This window comes from Pseudorca crassidens, chromosome X (assembly GCF_039906515.1).
Source record: "Pseudorca crassidens isolate mPseCra1 chromosome X, mPseCra1.hap1, whole genome shotgun sequence".
Taxonomy (NCBI): Eukaryota; Metazoa; Chordata; class Mammalia; order Artiodactyla; family Delphinidae; genus Pseudorca; species Pseudorca crassidens.
The window spans coordinates 35,049,254-35,068,679 of NC_090317.1; the positions used below are offsets into that span (position 1 = coordinate 35,049,254).

Here is a 19,426-nt window from a genome sequence, read left to right on the forward strand (position 1 = left end):
CAGTGTTTTGCGAACTAGGAGTGGGGGGTGGGGATATGTATCAGAATCACCTATCACCATATCTTGTCTTTGCAAGATCTCTTATTCCATACTGATCAAAGGCAGAATGTAGGTATTCCCTGGGTCCTTGACCAATGCCTATTTTAGCATTATTAAAATATTATATATCATCCTATCCCTTAAATAAATAACAAGAAGTGTTCCCTTCTCAATCCTTCCCATATGATCTTCTGGAAGCAGGGCTGAAAAGCATTTTTAGATGAAAATATATCAAGAGCCACAAGATACCAGCAATTTTTTTCTGAGACCACTATCAACTGTTAAATTAACAGAAAGCAAAACTTTATCCAATAAATTTGATCATTATTTAGCATACATTTCAGTTTCCATAGTATTTACTTAAGGAAACTGGAGGCACAGGGAAAAGAGGATAAGAAGAGGTAAGTAAAAATGAGCTCTTAGAGTTGCAAATAGGAGTCAGTTACCCAAATGTCAGGTGTAGCCACTAAGCAAAAGGCAATATTTATCAGTGCATAGAGTGGAATCACTATCTTTCTGATGACAAAATTTTCATCCATGTTTCACACACAGTTATTATGTGTCTGTTAATACTGACTTATTTTTAATGACAGAGGGTCTAGCATTTCTACTTTTTTTTTTTTTCTTTTGCGGTACGCGGGCCTCTCACTGTTGTGGCCTCTCCCGCTGCGGAGCTCAGGTTCCGGACGCGCAGGCTCGGCAGCCACGGTTCACGGGCCCAGCCGCTCCTCGGCATGTGGGATTTTCGCGGACCGGGGCATGAACCCGTGTCCCCTGCATCGGCAGGCGAACTCTCAACCACTGCGCCACCAGGGAAGCCCGTAGCATTTCTTTTTATATATCCCTATATCTGAAGCCATCGTTTTTAAGGGGACACGATCAGGGAGATTATAAAACTTATATCGGGAGCTTATATTGCTGAACGTCTGACATTCCACCTATGGGGTCATCTCTTCCTCCCCCAGAAAAGGACATAGTAAGCCATTATTACAGATGGGAATGTGGTTTATCAGTGTGTTGGGGCAGAAAAAAATGGTTAGAAACTACTGATGGAAAGTAGGCATAGAAGAATATAAGGCTTTATCACTGATAAAAGAGAGGATGCCCGCAGGAAAAAACTTCAGCAACTGTATTAAATTATCAGGGTACAATGAATGTGCTAAACTGCTGGTTCATTTACTCTCATATTTTGAATTGTTACCACTAAATGCTAGATAACAAGCCTGATAACCTTCGTTGCATTCTGAGAAGGCAAGTGGACCATTATGGAAGCGAAGATGTTTTGGATCAATCTAGTATGCTCTATTAAGTTAAGTTAACTACCATTCCTTCTTCTAACTCATTTTGTTCAGCAAAGTTCCCTGTTCACAAGGCAACTCAGAGGCAAAATGAGACATATATGCAAAAAACTAATACAAGGTAGAAGGTAATACGTTTACCAAAATAAACATGGAGTGCCAGGGACATTATAGGTGGGAGAGATGACATCAGGTTGGAGCAGAGTGTTAGGCAAAGCTCCATTAATCTCCAGTCTTCTCAGCTCTTTTCTCAAACACAAAAACAGTTATTGGTGCTTTGGGATAAGTTAGACACTGACTTTTGGTAGTACTGTTATTTTTTTAAAGGTATTGTTAAGCTTTTTCAATGTGTGATTTTAAGTTTCTGAAATGTAAACTTGTCATATCTTTGAGCCATAGGTTGCTCTGTGGGAGCACATTCCCTATCACATAGTGGAAATCAGTTTGGGAAAAAGAGGTTATTCTGTCTTACTCCCTTCAGGCATGTGTCTTCTGAGTTGTTTCCAGCCACATTAGGTGCTACCTAATATACATGGTGAGATTATTTAGGGCTTTGAAAGTTAGGGAGAACCTAATATACCTAATATACATGGTGAGATTATTTAGGGCTTTGGAAGTTAGGGAGAACCGCTATTCCTCAGCAGGCATTTGGGTAACAGGTGAGGAAGTGAGAGAGATATGCAGTTCAAGTGTGGGCAGGCACACACACACACACTCACACACAGCTAACTTGACAGCTGTGAGGATGGAGGTGGAGGACTCAGTGCCCGCTAAGCTACTTCAAGTACCTGCATGTCTGAGGCTGACTTTGAAGCCTCCAGCGTGTTTGGAGTTAATTCCCATTAGGTTGGACTCCGCCCCTCTCTCCCAAAGGTAAAGCAAGATTTTCAGGCATCACTGCAAAGAGCAGCTGGGATTCCCATCCCCTTCTGACAAGCTGTAAGGAGAAGTTGTTTCTCAGATTTGAGTCCGAAGAGAGGAAACAAGTCAATCAGCCTTCGTGGTCAGAAGGTAAATTTGCAACTTGGGCCAAATGCAATTGAAACAGCTGGATAAGAAACTGTTTGCTCTCCCCTTGCTCAACCCCCCCTTCTCCCCTTCCTTTCTCAGGCTTCCTGTCCTTTCATCTCACAGCTCAGAGAATCTGTTTTCTTCCCAAAGGCAGCCTGGTGCATTTTTACTTCCTCAAGTCTGTTGTTTGCACAGAGGCTAAGAGGAATCAGGGCTGAATTCCTATTTCATACTGACATGGTGTGAAGACCGAAGGGTTAAATGCTAGTTGGTTTCCCCAGGAGAGTTGGTAATTTGAGGAGAGGAAGTCCATGTCTCTGGGAGTGGAGGGAAGGATTTTGTTCTGACCTATCTATTGAAATAAAAGTGGATTGGGTTTGCTGATATGCTGGGTTGATCTCTTAGACTTGCCTAAATTGGGGTTATGGTACTAAAATGGGGTGCTGGGGTTAAACTGAAATGCAGATGTTAAAGTGAGTTGGGCTGGAAATAAAAGATTGCATTAGCTCAGTAAATATTTGAGTTCCTACTGTGTGCCAAAGCATGACGATTTCCAGAAAAACCTGAAATAGTTTAACTATAAATCCATTCTTGAAAGGAACACTGGGCCAAATGATTCTGTTTTGTGGTGGGAAACAGAAAACAGAAAGAAGTCTAGGGGTGAGGAGAAATCACTGAAAGACTGGTTAGCAGAGAAAGGGGAGAGGTATGATATTCTACTTCTTGGGTGACTTTGAGTCTTCTCTATTACTTATGGGAGAATGGAGTCTTCTCTGATAGGTGGGGGAATGAGCACCTATCCTGGTGTTAGGTATACATAGCACAGATGTTACTTCACTTGAACTTTATGTTCCATCATCTCCATTTTATAGATGAAACTAAAACTCAGAGGTTTTAATTGATCCTTTCAAGTTCATATAACCTGCAAGGGGCAGACCTTAGGACCCTATCCCAGATCTGGATTCTAAAATCTGGACTCTTGTCCATTAAAAGAGTATTTCTCAATCATTAATTTCCATCAGAATCAATTGAGGATTTTTGAAAAATGCAAATCCCATAAAATTTAATTCAGTGAATCCTAAAAGGATGTCACAGCCTGCATTTTGGACAAGCATCGAAGGTGATTCTGATGCAGAGGCGTTAGGGACCCCATTTTGAAAAACACCCTTCATATGCCAGGCTGCCTCTCATGTCTGCTGAAGTGAGAGGAGAAGCCTTCAGCCCACCTTCTTCCTACACTGGCCAGATTCACTGAATGGGGGAGGTTGGCTATGGTGGCATTTTATTCACTATTGAGGCCATGGGTAGAGGGACTCCTGGGCAACAATAGCAGGCCTGGGGCTATGAACCTAAGCGTGTGAGGAAATGCTTTACCGGTTAGTCCATTGTTGATAGGACTTAACAGTGTCTTGCCAGAGCAGGCTGGTTGGAGTAGTGAGATAGGACTCCTAGCCAATCAATTGCTCACTAAAGGTGGTGGCATCGTTCCAGCCAGAATAAGAACTGGGGTGAAGATCTCTAATTGATATGCCACTTTCCAAAGCAGAAGACAAGACAGAGAGCTCAGTGAGCAGTATTTTTTTTTTTAATTTACAAAGAAGGGAGAAGCTCATATGAAATTTAGGGAAATCATTCCAATTCCCACCTTTCTAACCTCAGACCCAGGAGAAGGGGAATAGCCCAGGACTTGACATGGAGGTTCTTTTTATGAGCTCTCTCTGTCTCTGCCTGGCCAACTTGATTATTTAGAATTGGCCTTCTAGGTTGTTGATGACTTGGTTGGTCCTGTCTCTGCACTCACTCCCTGGCTTCCTGCCTCCTCGTGCCTTACCTGCTTGTGGACATCTTCACCTCAGGATGGAGCAATGCAAATAAATAAATAAACAAACCCAACACAGCTAGTTTTGCTAATCTTTCTACCCCAGACTAAAAGAGGATGGAAGGAGGGAGAAGGTTTAGAAAGACCATCAGCAAGCAAGAAAGCTGAGGATTTGACAGACAAGACTTAGACTGAAAGCAAGGTCTTCTTAAGCATAGAGTAGAATGGTGGGTGCCAGGGGCTGGAGGGAGGGGGAACGAGGAGTTGTTTCTCAATAGGTTTACATTTCAATTATGCTACACGAATAACTTCTAGAGATCTTCTGTACAGCTTTGTACCTAGAGTTAACAATAGGCACTTCAAAATTCATTATGAGGATAGATCTCATGTTAAGTGTTCTTAGCACACACACAAACCCACAAAACAATACAAGGAACTTTTTGAAGTTTATGAATATATTTAATACCTTGACTGTGGTGATGGTGTTACAGATGTAGGCATATGTCCAAACTCAGAGAGATGTATACATTGAATATGTACAAGTTTTCATATATCAATTATACCTCAATAAAGCTTACAAAAAGTGAGGTCTTCCTCAAGTCACCGGGATGCAAATGGGAAACAAAGTTCTGGGAGTAGATAAATCATGAGATGATTTCAGGCACAGGAGAACCTGGAGACACTCCCATTGTGGAGACGTACAGAGGAGGAGAAACTTCTGGGGAACTCAGGTGGCAGAAAATAAAGAGAGAAATGTTTGGGAAGTGGTCGTAGATTCTTTTTGAGGCTGTGTCTGAAGCAGAAAGATCTAGAATGGTCAGGTTGCTTATATATCCAATTTGATACAATGGCAAGACATTTCTCTGGAGTAGGACTCTATTTACCCACTGGAACCATATGCCTGTGCATATTGCTTATTTCCTAAAGTCTCAACACTGAGCATGATGTATCTGTAAAAGGGTTGGCAGGTAGGCTATGCGCACAGTCTAGGGGCATGAGGCGAAAGTCCGTTCATATTCCTTTGCCAACAGAGCTGCTCTTCACAAAGCAGTCCAAAACCGGTAGTGTTGCAGTCACATTTTCCTCAGCAGATGCAAGTCAGAGACTCCCTTTCTGACCACTTCATATTCTGGTCATTAACTCGTTGGCTTCTTTACCTGGACCCTGTTAGCCAAGATAGCACTGTCCTTAACCCAGAAATTGTATGACAAGCTTGAGTGGGAACAAAAGGATTTGAGTCTTTTTCTGTGGGGACTGGGGAGGAGGTAAGGTATTGGAAGAATTTGGTTTGTTTTTCTCCACCAAGAAAAATATAAGAGCAATGTTTCCAGTTTCACTGATACTAAGTGCGTGCCCACATATGAGTAGGTACACATGGGAGTGAAAAGGTGAGAACAAATGATTACAGTCTTGGCAACGAGACACCACAGGGAGATGTGGAGTGCTCATTTGGGGAGAAAAAGTCTAAAGGTAAGCTACCAGCAATCTGAATTAATCTGTGTTGATGAAGGGCTCTCGTCTGGAGGACAGTGGCCAAGCTATTCTCTATTCCCTCTGAGGCCCCGACCAAAGGAATTGGCCTTAAGTTGCACTAGAAAACGGTTTAAAATGAGATGTAACAAATGATTTATTGACAGTGAGAATTATCAAGCTACTGAGAAAAATTGTAGAGTTCTCTTCTCTAGAGTTCTTTGAAAGCAATATAGATAACTGTTTGACATGTATGGCTTAGGTGGGTTTCCTGCATCTTACAGGTTGAAATGACCTCTATCCATGAGTCTGTGTTAGAATGACCACTGTATCTTTACCACTAGTCTTTAGTAAAAACAACAAATTTAGAACAGACCTCATACTTCCACCCTGGTCGTTATAACTTTCTAGCCAGACTCACTGCATCTCATACAACTGCTCTCAGAAACAGGCATGTGACCCATTTATGAGATAGAGCAACTAAGGGTGAGGGACCATGTAACCAAAGAGAGGGGGTCAATAGCAATCCTATCAATACCTGGTTACTGGACCACTTAGCAGGAGCACCAGGGTGAGTTCTTGGTTTCTGAAATCCGGTGTGGCTCTGTGGCTAGGCATTCCAGGACAGGGAAAAAAAGCGATTGCTACATGAAATACACAAGAGGAATAAAGATAGAGTGAAGTATAGCATTGTGTGTGACTTTTATTAATGTGAATGTAAAGAGACTTGGATAGCCCCTGGGAATGAACTTGGATTGCTTTGGAGGGCTGTCATGAAGGGAGGTTACTCCATTGCAGGTGGTGCAGTAACTCAAAGCATTTGCGTGAATGCACTTCCCTGTCTGTACATGTGAACATGTAGCAATGTACACGCAGACTCCACATGGCCCATTGCCTCCTTATCTGGCCACAGGTGAAGCTGGGCTGGGGCTTATTTTGTGAACAGAAAATATTGAGCAACTGGATTCCTGACCTCTCTTGTCTACATGAAGTCAAGCCTATGATTCAGAAAGGTTTACCTTCAAAATATAAAGATTTCATCTCTCCATTATTTAATTCCATGGTCACTTTTAACTTTATATTGTTTAGGTCCTGGAGAGATAACATGAGAAAATTATCTGTGGCAGTGATTCTCAACATGCTGTCCATGGACAGTGCTGGCTCTCCACACTTCTAGTCCTAAAGAGAATGACTAACCCATCCAAGTTTGGGACTTTCCTAGTTTCATCCTTGACAGTCCCACATCCTTCAGTCCCAAGTGAACTAGCATGGTTGGACACCCTCATTCTAAATGAAATAAGGACAATGAGTTTTTCCTGAAGTTGAAAGTATTTAAATTCTGAAGGCCAATGAGTTTTTCTAAAGCTAAACCTATTTTATTTAAAAGGAATTTTGTAATCCTGACTTCCTACCTCTTGGCTTCGAAATGCCATTTTTTTTTAATGAAATTATGGTAACAGTGGTTGGCAGTCTTGTAGTTTTTTAAACATCCTGCTTTGTCACAGATGGTGATAACCTTATGTCAGAAGCCCCCCTCCTATTTTAGTATAGTTGTAGGTACCACTCACTGATATGGTCCCTTTCTCTGCCTTAAGCTCTCTGCCCTTCTACTGGCTGTCATACTGGTACTTCTGATCTCAAGGTGATGACATTTGTGGGGGACATATGGGGTTAGTTCTGACTACAAACTTGAAACAGTGAATACCCGGGTCCTAACGGTTACATGCTGCTTAGAGAAAGTGGCCTTCCTCCTACGTTCCCTGTCCTTCCCCTCTAATTCTTTTGCCATCCTTAAACAGTTTTGGCATCATGGGTGGGAAACCACGGAGGCTTTTCATTGAAACAGTTTTGGGGTGATGAGGAAGAATATGGGGGAAAATTGCAGATGAAGGAGAAGTGGGAAATTATGACTCTGCCATTGAATCACTGTGTAACCTTGGGCAAGTCACTTAGCTTTCTGACCCTCAATTTGCTCATTTGTAAACTGGGGGTACTATTCATACCTTTCTTACCAACCTAAGAAGATTGTTGGGCAGAGCACATGAAATAATGGACTTGGAAGGGAATATGATGCTACAGCCAGCAGCTGTTCATCAGCTTGTTTCCTCTCATCCTCTGGCCTGGGCTTCTTCACGAAGAAGTAAGTTCATAAAAGAGGGCTGCTTGCATTTTCCATAATCTTACATGCTCTAATATAGCAAGCAGAGGCATTGCCTCATTGCGTCCAAGCGTACCTGCTTTCTAACAGCAATTACTCAAAACTAGTTCCACTTCTCCTCCTGTTGGCTTTCAATCCCTCATCACATCTTTCTCTCATTCCCTCCACTCCCAGGCATAAAGCCTCATTCCCTGGGGCCCAGCTCAGGGCACTCTCTTCCCAAAGCCTTAACATTCCAAAGTAAGCACCTGCAATTTATGATCTCTGCTCCCTTCCTGCACGAAACACATAGCACACAATACGTATGTATCAAGAGGGGAATTGTGGTGGAGTGAAAAAAGAGCATTATACTAAGAATCAAATAACTGGGCTCTAGTCCGGCCAGTGTACTTCACTAGTTCTTTACCCTTGAGTAAATCATTTCCTCTCCGTATTTCCATCTGTAAAGTGATAGCGCAGGGGGGTGATTAGCTCTGTGTAGTACAAAAGTACTGACCTAGGAATTTGCACATTGGGTTTCTTATTCCAGTGTGGCTGCTTGCTAACTTACTCTGCGACTTGGGGAAAATTATTTCCCCCTTTACAAGGGTGTATTCCCCCATATGTAAAACAAGAAGGTTGAATTAGGTGATTCATTAAGATCCCTGCCAGCCTGGAAATTGGATGCTTCTATAAAATGGGTTTCATTAAACAAATATGGATTGCAGTGCCCGCTCTGTGCCAGGTACTGTTTGATGATGGTTATGACAGAACTCATGGCTGGACAAGGTCCTTGAGACCCTGAGTACAACTGCTGCTTCCTCCTGACAATGTCCCAAACTGGCAATATAGCCAGTTCCTGTAATTCCCATGCATTCAGTCCCCCACAGCTGAACCCCTCTCCCACCACCTGTAACTTTACGCAGTGGTGATGAATCATGGAGAAGTGTCTGAAACAAACTCCACCGTCTGCTTGCTGGAGATGTTCACAGTGCTGTCAGCAAGCTTCAGTGTGGTCTCTGGCTGCCCTCATTGAGAAACAGGCCAGAAAGCAATGGCAGATTAATGGAGTTGGGAGGGAAGTGGTGGATTTTTGACAGAGGGGTCTGTGAAAACCATCTGTGAGCTGGGCTGAGGAGATTAGATCTAAAAAGACTCTCACTGTCTTGAATCTGAGATGACTTGTTCCAAAAGGCACCTTGAAAGGCCCTTACAGCTATAGATCTATGTTCCTGATGCCAGGCAGGGGGTACCTGATCCATTTCAGAGAGATGAGATGCTTTCTTAACTTCATTCAGCAAAGGACCAGGCAGGTTTTCTTAGTAGATAGCCTAGTGTTAGACAACCCTCACTGGTTGGAAAGGTGCCTCCCATTTTGATTTTGGGAAAAAGTGACTGAACAGTGCTCACTCAGTGATAAGCAAAGTGTATGAGACTAGGCACCCCTTATTTTATTTACCCATTTTAACCTAGCTGATGTAGTACTGTGAAAGCCCACATTAATGCTCTCCTGGACATCCTACCAAGGTCAAATGGGCACATCCTCTAACTCCATGGTGAGCTCTCCTTCCCTCTTCTCCCTTGGAGTAGAGGCAGGCCCTGTGAGTTATCTTCCTTCTTTCTTAACTCTCTGAAAACAACTTGGTTCCTGGCCTTCTTGAGATATTGCCTCCTTCCAGGCCTTCAGGTCAACAAGGCCATTCCACCAGAAGTTGGGGGCTCTCCAGAGAGCCTTGGTTTGATTCAGACTTCCCTCCTGTCACTTGTTCCATGCTGGATGTCAAGAGCTAAAAGCTGTCTGCTCAGGCTGCATTGGAGTGGGCAGAACAGTCACTAATTCAGTTCTACGCTTCTTCCATGGCAGCCTAGAGACCATAGAACTCTGAATCAGGCGGAAGGAAGGGAAGATGGGAAAAGTGCTGGAGAGCAGAATCCCATAGGGACCCAAATGGTCCTTGAGACAATAATCTTATCCAGAAGTAAGGGCCAAGAAGCACATGACTGAGCCCCAGGACTGGCCAGGCAGATGAAAACTAGGCCAATGGAGCCTACGTGATAACTTTCTACATTTGGTGCTGTGACCCAACTCATCTCCCCATCCCCGCAGAGAAACCTGGGACCATGCGGAGCAGCCTGACCCTGGCGGGGACCCTCTGGGCCTTCCTGTCCCTTGTTACCGCTGTGGCCAGTTCTACCAGTTACTTCCTGCCTTACTGGCTCTTTGGATCCCAGCTGGGGAAGCCAGTGTCATTCAGCACATTCCGGAGGTGCAACTACCCTGTGAGGGGAGAGGGGCAGAGTCTGATCATGGTGGAAGAGTGTGGGCGTTATGCCAGCTTCAATGCCATCCCAAGCCTGGCCTGGCAGATGTGCACAGTAGTGACAGGTGCCGGCTGTGCTCTGCTGCTCCTGGTGGCACTGGCTGCTGTCCTAGGCTGCTGCATGGAGGAACTCATCTCCAGAATGATGGGACGTTGCATGGGAGCCGCACAGTTCGTGGGAGGTAAGACGGTGTTGCTGGGATTGGGTAGGTTGGGGAGCTTTGCAGGGGTGTGGGTAGTGGGGATGTTGTCTCATGGGGAAATCCACTCTCAGCTTCTCCCCTTTGTCCATCTCTAGGGCTATGAATGGGGACTCGTTTGAAACACCTAGCCTGGGACTCCCCAAAGTGCAATCTACATCAGGGTTTTATTCTCAGCAAGATTGGCTAGTAGGCAGAGTTGATATCTGGTTTTTTTAGCCCTGATTTTCATCACCTTCTTCTCCCTGCAGAGTGCCCATTGAAGAATATTATCCAGGTCTGCTTTCCAGGGGCAGCAACTTATACTCTAGTATTACTGCTCCAAAATAAACTTGACCTCTAAGAGCCCTGATCTCTGGTAGTTATCTCAGAGGACAGTGATCTGATAGACACATACACCCAGGTGTTAATTACTAATAAGAATTTAATGTACAGTCCTCACCAAAAAATACATCTCTAATAGTGAAATGCTAGGTACCAGGCAGACTTCAGGTGACTGCTTATTTGACAGCATCTAAGGCTAGCCCTGTCTAGTAGCCATTAACAGACTATCCAGGTTTCCTATGGCCCTGACGCACCCTACTTAGCTTTTCCCTCATTCAGCCTCCCTCTAAATTTAATGCAGGAGACCTGGATGCTGGCAGTGTGTGGATGGGCTAGGAAGGAGCAAAATGCAAAAATGGCAGACTGTAGGAAAGCAAGGGGAGCAGTTTAATCTGAACGGAGAAGAAAAAGCAAGTTTAAGACAGACAGGCAAATGTGTGTGTGAACATGTGAGCTATGTTTTACACCTAGTTGGGGCAGTGGAAAAAAGCGCTGGTAGAACCTATTGCTGAAGTTTGTTGCTGTTGTTCCTAAAGTCGTAGAATCACTATTCATTATCACTGTCATCTCCATTAGCAGCACAGTGTGGGTGCCTGGAGCCAGGAAACTTGGATCCCACTTCTGGCTCTTTCACTAAGTTGCCCTGTGGCTGTAAGCAAATGACAGTGACCTCTCTTTTGTTCACTTCCTTTCTTTCCTTAAATTTGTTCATTGGCAAGATAACCCAGATCCTAATTTTCTTTCTTCTCTCCAATGACTGCATTTATGTGGCCTTGGGGTGAGACGTTAGTGATGAGCTAAGACAGTGCTTCTCAACAGGGGCTGATTTCTTACATACCTCATCCCCCACCGGGGGACATTTGGTAAGGTCTTTGACATGTTTTTGGTTATCAAAAATTGGGGAGGGTGCTACTGACAATCAGTGGATAAAGGTGAGGGTTGCTGTTAAATATCCCACAATGCACAAGAACAAGACAGCTGACCACTCCCCCAAACAAAGAAGTATCTGGTCCCAAATGTCAGTGGTGCCAAGGTTGAGAAACACTGAGCTAAGGTATCATGATTTCCTGGCCTTCGTAGGAAAAGCACCAGATTCTCTTTGCTGTGCCAGTTAAGGTGATGTTTTCTGTGTCCCTCTTTCCTTAGACTCATTATGCAAAGTTTGTTTTGTTTTGTTTTTTGCTTTTACATCTTTATTGGAGTAAAATTGCTTTACAATGGTGTGTTAGTTTCTGCTTTATAACAAAGTGAATCAGTTATACATATACAGATGTCCCCATATCTCTTCCCTTTTGCATCTCCCTCCCTCCCACCCTCCCTATCCCACCCCTCTAGGTGGTCACAAAGCACTGAGCTGATCTCCCTGTACTATGCGGCTGCTTCCCACTAGCTATCTATTTTACGTTTGGTAGTGTATATATGTCCATGCCACTCTCTCACTTTGTCACAGCTTACCCTTCCCCCTCCCCATATCCTCAAGTCCATTCTCTAGTAGGTCTGTGTCTTTATTCCCATCTTACCCCTAGGTTATTCATGACAATTTTTTTTCTTAGATTCCATATATATGTGTTAGCATACGGTATTTGTCTTTCTCTTTCTGACTTACTTCACTCTGTATGACAGACTCTAGGTCCATCCACCTCACTACAAATAACTCAATTTTTGTTTCTTTTTGTTTCTTTTTATGGCTGAGTGATACTCCATTGTATATATGTGCCACATCTTCTTTATCCATTCATCCGATGATGGACACTTAGGTTGCTTCCAGCTCCTGGCTATTGTAAATAGAGCTGCAATGAACATTTTGATACATGACTTTTTTTTGAATTATGGTTTTCTCAGGGTATATGCCCAGTAGTGGGATTGCTGGCTCATATGGTATTTCTATTTGTAGTTTTTTAAGGAACCTCCATACTGTTCTCCATAGTGGCTGTACCAATTCACATTCCCACCAGCAGTACAAGAGTGTTCCCTTTTCTCCACATCCTCTCCAGCATTTATTTTGTCTAGTTTTTTTGATGATGGCCATTCTGACCGGTGTGAGATGATATCTCACTGTAGTTTTGATTTGCATTTCTCTAATGATTAATGATGTTGACCATTTTTTCATGTGTTTGTTGGCAATCTGCATATCTTCTTTGGAGAAGTGTCTATTTAGGTCTTCTGCCCATTTTTGGATTGGGTTGTTTGTTTTTTTGTTATTGAGCCACATGAGCTGCTTGTAAATTTTGGAGATCAATCCTTTGTCAGTTGCTTCATTTGCAAATATTTTATCCCATTCTGAGGGTTGTCTTTTGGTCTTGTTTATGGTATCCTTTGCTGTGCAAAAACTTTGAAGTTTCATTAGGTCCCATTTGTTTATTTTTGGTTTTATTTCCATTTCTCTAGGAGGTGGGTCAAAAAGGATCTTGCTGTGATTTATGTCATAGAGTGTTCTGCCTCTGTTTTACTCTAAGAGTTTGATAGTTTCTGGCCTTACATTTAGGTCTCAAATCCACTTTGAGCTTATTTTTGTGTATGGTGTTAGGGAGTGTTCTAATCTCATACTTTTACATGTACCTGTCCAGTTTTCCCAGCACCACTTATTGAAGAGGCTGTCCTTTCTCCACTGTACATTCCTGCCTCCTTTATCAAAGATAAGGTGACCATATGTGTATGGGTTTATCTCTGGGCTTTCGATCCTGTTCCATTGATCTATATTTCTGTTTTTGTGCCAGTGCCATACTGTCTTGATTAAGGTAGCTTTGTAGTATAGTCCAAAGTCAGGGAGCCTGATTCCTCAAGCTCCATTTTTTTGTTCTCAAGATTGCTTTGGCTATTTGGGGTCTTTTGTGTTTCCATATAAATTGTGAAATTTTTTGTTCTAGTTCTGTGAAAAATGCCAGTGGTAGTTTGATAGGGATTGCATTGAATCTGTAGATTGCTTTGGGTAGTAGAGTCATTTTCACAATGTTGATTCTTCCAATCCAAGAATATGGTATATCTCTCCATCTATTTGTATCATCTTTAATTTCTTTCATCAGTGTCTTATAATTTTCTGCATACAGGTCTTTTGTCTCCCTAGGTAGGTTTATTCCTAAATATTTTATTCTTTTTGTTGCAGTGGTAAATGGGAGTGTTTTCTTAATTTCACTTTCAGATTTTTCATCATTAGTGTATAGGAATGCCAGAGATTTCTGTGCATTAATTTTGTATCCTGCTATTTTACCAAATTCATTGATTAGCTCTAGTAGTTTTCTGGTAGCATCCTTAGGATTCTCTATGTATAGTATCATGTCATCTGCAAACAGTGACAGCTTTACTTCTTCTTTTCCGATTTGGATTCCTTTTATTTCCTTTTCTTCTCTGATTGCTGTGACTAAAACTTCCAAAACTATGTTGAATAAGAGTGGTGAGAGTGGACAACCTTGTCTTGTTCCTGATCTTAGTGGAAATGCTTTCAGTTTTTCACCATTGAGGACGATGTTGGCTGTGGGTTTGTCATATATGGCCTTTATTATGTTGAGGAAAGCTCCCTCTATGCCTACTTTCTGCAGGGTTTTTATCATAAATGGGTGTTGAATTTTGTCGAAAGCTTTCTCTGCAACTATTGAGATGATCATATGGTTTTTCTCCTATTTGAATTCACATTCTAACCTCCCTTATCTCTGAATAATCCCACTCTTTAGCTACTAATGATTTTCTGGCCACATTGGAAAGTCATTGGATTAATTTCTCTCTTCCGCTTCAAAACCATGGTACAGAACCAGTTATTAAGGCTGGTTTAAGCCTATGACTTTATCTCCCTTTGGAGGCTCCACAGATATTACAAATGAACCTTAAGTCAGCTCACCTTTCACCTGCATTCTTGGGCTTACTATGGCTAGCTTGGTACTTCTATGGGCACATTATTTCAGGAAGTGACACTTAGCTGGCAGGTGAAAGGGGTGCTCCTTACAACTCATATTTATAGCCCCAGAGCCCAGTTCAGTGCCTGGCACAGAGCAGGTATTCAGTAATGGTAGAAAGAATGAACATATGGTTAAGGCAATGTTAGTGTATTTTGGGATAAGTTGGTCATGTGAAAGCTGGGTTCATTCACATCCTTTGCTTTTTTTCCAGGCTTCCATTCAAAGGCATTAGCACCCTGAGTTCTCTTCTCTTCTGACTTGAGAGTGATAACTTAGCTTCACTTGTTTTTCTAAGAATTTCCAGCAGAGGGTGAACAGGGACTAACTGTTAGGAATCAGAACGTCAGTAGCAATAGCCTCCATCTGACTCCAAGCATTAACACTGGCTCCTACACCCACCTTGCCTCCTATCTTAGGCTTGAGTGGTGAGACTTTCACAAAATGTTTATGGTTCTCCATATAATACATTTTGGTTGATCTCACTTTCTAGGTCCAGAAACTCAAAGGAAATTGTTGAAGGGAGATGTGGGTAGGTAATGGAGATTTAGACACTCATGGACTGAGTGGGGGAGAGCTTTAATTGAGCAGCAGATATAATACAGTGGCAATAGAAACATCAGTATCATGTTAATCTCATATGATTCTGCTATTTTATATTCCCCATCAACCATTGCTCATAGGAACATAGTCACAGTGTTTACACTTAGATGGGGGTCATTAAAGTTCAAGAATAAAATGCCATTTGACAGTACTCATGGAAAGAATCAAGATCCAAGGTGTGCTACAAGGGTTATCCCTGGGGATATTGGACAGATTGCTAAATTTATACAGCTTCCCCGCCTGTAATACCAGCCAACTAAGTGTCATTCTCATTTCCTTTTTAGAAACTGGTGCCTGTCAAAGTTGCATCAGATGTGAAGGAATGGTGAAGGCTGCTTGAATGTATCATATTTTCTAGGCACCCCTTGGCATACAATCATTATCCAAGGTTCTTCAGAGATCTTGGTGTCTCACTCCTCAGAGATGGGCTTTGCTTGTGGCAGAAAGCCAAGCCTGAACAGCATTTTGAGCTCCGTGGATAAAAGACATAAGAGAAAGAGCTGTGAGGGTTAAGTTTAAGCTTGTTGTTCAGCAGAGGGAAATTGATTTTGTTGCTCCAGGCCTGGCTGCTTCTCGGCAGCTAGCGCATTAACCAAAATACATCAGGGGGAAGAGCCATTTTTTTTCAGGTCTGGTTTATCTCTGCCAGACCCCAAACCACTGAAGAGATGGAGGATCCATTAAGAACTACTCCCTCCCCCTGCCTGACTTTTGTTCCCCCGTTTGGCGGCTGCCCACAGAGATGAGTGGTGGGAAGTGGGAGAGACAGGAAGAAATAAAGAGCTGCTGGCCTGAGTCATACTCGGCAAGGTGACCTGATGGGACCCTTGGGTCCCATTTGCTCCACCTGCAGCTGATCCAGCTGGACAAGTGTAGGTCCAGAGAGCCTTCCACTGGGACCTTCATGCCCTCCTCTAACCGGTGAAGGAAACATCTGGCCAGGAGATTATTTCAACCCTGGGGATGCTGAGGTTTCTAACCAGCTGGCCCCCAGTCCCTGAGAACAAGGTCATTATTTACATTCCCCTGTGTATACATATGCAAGATGCTTGTGAATTATCCTCTACCTTCAGTGAGAGCTAACCAAAGAAGAAATAAGTGAGAAGTAAATATAAGGAACTCTTGGCAAGAAAAAGTGTAAGATCTTGGATCAGGTTCCTTGAGGGAGGCCAAGAATCTTTCTAGATCAGGGAATGTATCAGAATCAAATGGAGTGCTTAAAAAATGTGGACCCAACTCTCCAGTCCTCTTTCCCATACTGATACACACAGCAACAGGTGGAAGGCTGCATGTTTTGGAAGATCTCTCCAGTGACTCTGATGTGTTCCCTTTCCCCAACCCAAGTGAGAACTACCACTCTGGACTTTTTTTTTTTTTTTTTTTTTTTTGGTTAAGCAGATGGAATTCAACACACCCAGACAGGCACTAATGATTTTCTCCATGGAAGGTCCTAATGCTACATGCTTCAAGCTGAATGAAAGTTGCCACTGGAGATGGATCACTGAGAACTTGATTCAAGGAAAGAGTGCTGTTTTCTAAAAACCATTATCTTCTCTGGAAACCAAGCATTTCCTGGAAAGTCTTCCAAAGTTTCATCAGGCATAATTTAACTTAGCCTTACCATGCTGAACAAGGATTATAAAAGTGGCTTTCTGTTTCGGAAATGGTATTTAAAGAAGTTAACCTACTAACAAAAACTCATGTAGCAAATTTGAAGCAGAACAGAGACTGTGGTCCAGGGTTTCTGACTCTCAGCCCTGGGCTTTATGCACTGATGTCATTGATTTTTCTTTTTCCGTTTGGAGAAGAAATTCTATCACAATGTTTTTCAGAGTGGTCCATGAAGCCCTTGTATAAGAAATTTCCTGGGGTGCTTGTTAAATACAGATACCTTAGTGCCTTTCTAAGCCTACCCAATCAGAACTGATGCCTGGCACTCTACATGTTACACGGCGTCTCATGCTGATTTATTTTTGAAAGCATAGTATGAAATATTTCAGATATGTGCACTATACAGCTTAAGAAATAGAATATTACCAATGTCGTTGAAATCTCCTTCATACCCGGATAGTATTCTCTTGTTCCCACAGCAAAGTTAACTACTGTCTTGGATTTGTTATTTATCATTTCCCAACATGATTCCAGTACACACTAACATTTGAAAACCTCTGCTCAGTTTTGTTCATAGTGTTGCTTTTTTCTGAAATTCTGTTTTCTTCCATCTCTGCCTGTAAATCTCTCTCTCTCAAAGGCCAGGTCAAATGCAGCCTCTCTGTGAAGCCTCTCCTGATGTACTTCAGAAATCTCTAGCAGAGGTGAACTGTTTTATAACTCTGAGAGAGAATATGCAGTGAAATGAATAGCAGAGTTGAGTGGGAGTGTTCCCTGGGAAGGGAAAGCTGAGCTATAGCTGGACGGCAGACATAAATTTTCCACTATGTTTGAGTTGAAGTTGCTATAAGAGGAATAAATTGAACAAATTAATAACAAATTAACCCATACTAGACTTCTGCTCAGGGTAGTAAATTCAAACTACCAAACAGCCATACTTGGACAGATATTTGGGAGTGGGGTGTGAAGTGTAACAAGATGGCTGCCCAACCAACAGTTGCACTTGTGAATGGGAGGTTGTGGTGGACAAAGGAGGTTGATAACACCCAGCTGAGGAGACTTTCCCTGCCCGGAGACAAAAACTAGGCATCTACCTAATTGAGAATGTGGGAGATGGTTATACAGCTGTTGCGATATGGGGAAGTAGTCATTCTGGCAGCAGCGGAAGATTGAGGGCAGCTGGAATGTAGCAGCAGAGAGGGTTCTGAGGTCTGTCCGAGATTGTGCGCCCAAAGGTTTGTACTGGCGTTGAGGTTGCCACAAGGGCTGAACCCGAGCAAAGTGTCTAACTCTAGGCCTCTGTTTGGTCAGAGCAAGGAATGAAAACTATAGCAACCGTGTTTCAGGAGGACGCTTGGTACGTTTTGTGATAGGGGATTCTTGTGGAAGGAGCAGTTGAGGAAGGGAAGGAAGATGGCAGCCCACTGGTCACCTGCACATGTTCAGTGGTGGAGTAAGGGTGGTAACACACTCTAAAGGGCTTTCCCTTTCTAGAGGCAGGTGCAGTTGGGACAGACTTCTCCATGGGGCGTATGTGTCTGGAGGGGCAGTAAAACCTGTAGTTAGGAATGGCATGTAGAAAAGTAGAAGCCAGGGCTACAGCTCATACATGGCAGGGCTGGGATTTAAACTAATTTTCTCTGCCCCCAGAGCTCCTGCTTTTAATATTTTTAGTGGTGTTTTTCTTAAGTGTTGGTGCCAGAACCTGAAGCATCAGCATCACTAGGGTGCTTTTGAAAGACATATTCCTGGGCTACAATTACTGAATCAAATATCTGTGGGTAAAGTTCAAGAATCTACATTTTAAATAAGCCCCCAGTCTTCCGGAAGGTGGCAGAGCCTGTCAATGGAAAATGACTTCTATGTTGCTATTTGAAGCCCATCTTCATATCCCAAATTCATTAGAACTGTTGGGGACAAATATAATTGAGGATAAATTATCCTGTGACTTCATTTTAAAATAACACATCTTCTAGGACATCTTTCTCCATCTATGATCAAATGTAATGAATCTTCTGTCAGTTACAGGTCCAATGTCTCCGTGAAGTATGTTTACAACCTACTGTGCTCACCTGTCTAAAAGGCAGGAGGGAGGATAGGGGATGGGAGGTGTGGTAGGGCAGGTTGGGCAGAGCACGGAGCCACATGCGCTGGGGCAAAACACATACCTGGGCAGAGATTCCTGGTCTCTGGCCTGGTGCCTGTGAAAAATTGCAAGGTAACAACTCCAAGCAGGCAGCTTTTAAGTCAAGCCCTGTCTTTAGGGGGACTGAAAAAGGTGAAAGGTTCCTCCTGCCATGTCAGGAAAGGCACTTAGCCAGCACAAGCTCCTGCTTGAGAAGTCAGAGCTCATGCCAGTCCCAGGGATCTGAATGTGGAGGTTAGAATACAGAACTGCTGTTCTTTTACGAACTTGTGTTCTTTTCTTCCTAGTCTGTGTGGGAAAGCTCACCTTTTATTAACTCTTCTCTCAAAGGGTACACACTGAAAGCAGGAAAAGGCTGAGGTTTTGTTTCCAATTTTGTCCTTAACCCATTGTACATACTCTGGGCTTACATACTCTGGCTCATACCTCCTCATATCCTATGATTTCAGTTTATCTGTGGTGAGAAAAAATAGGAGTGTTGTTCCATTGCCACTGGATAAATTCCAGAGCCTAGAAAAGTCTTTTGAGTGACCAGTTTCATTTCCTTTAAGACTATCAGA

At 42.9% G+C, this 19,426-nt stretch overlaps 1 protein-coding gene across 1 annotated transcript in view; it reads left to right on the forward strand.

Annotated features, from left to right (window-relative positions):
* The first annotated feature begins 9,773 nt into the window (after nucleotides 1–9,773).
* LHFPL1 (LHFPL tetraspan subfamily member 1) overlaps nucleotides 9,774–19,426 on the forward strand; it is a 43,100-nt gene continuing 33,447 nt past the window's right edge. The window contains exon 1 of the mRNA XM_067722986.1: nucleotides 9,774–10,277. Within this exon, the coding sequence (XP_067579087.1) occupies nucleotides 9,896–10,277 (382 nt within the window). The 5' untranslated portion in view covers nucleotides 9,774–9,895. The remainder of the gene's footprint in view (nucleotides 10,278–19,426) is intronic.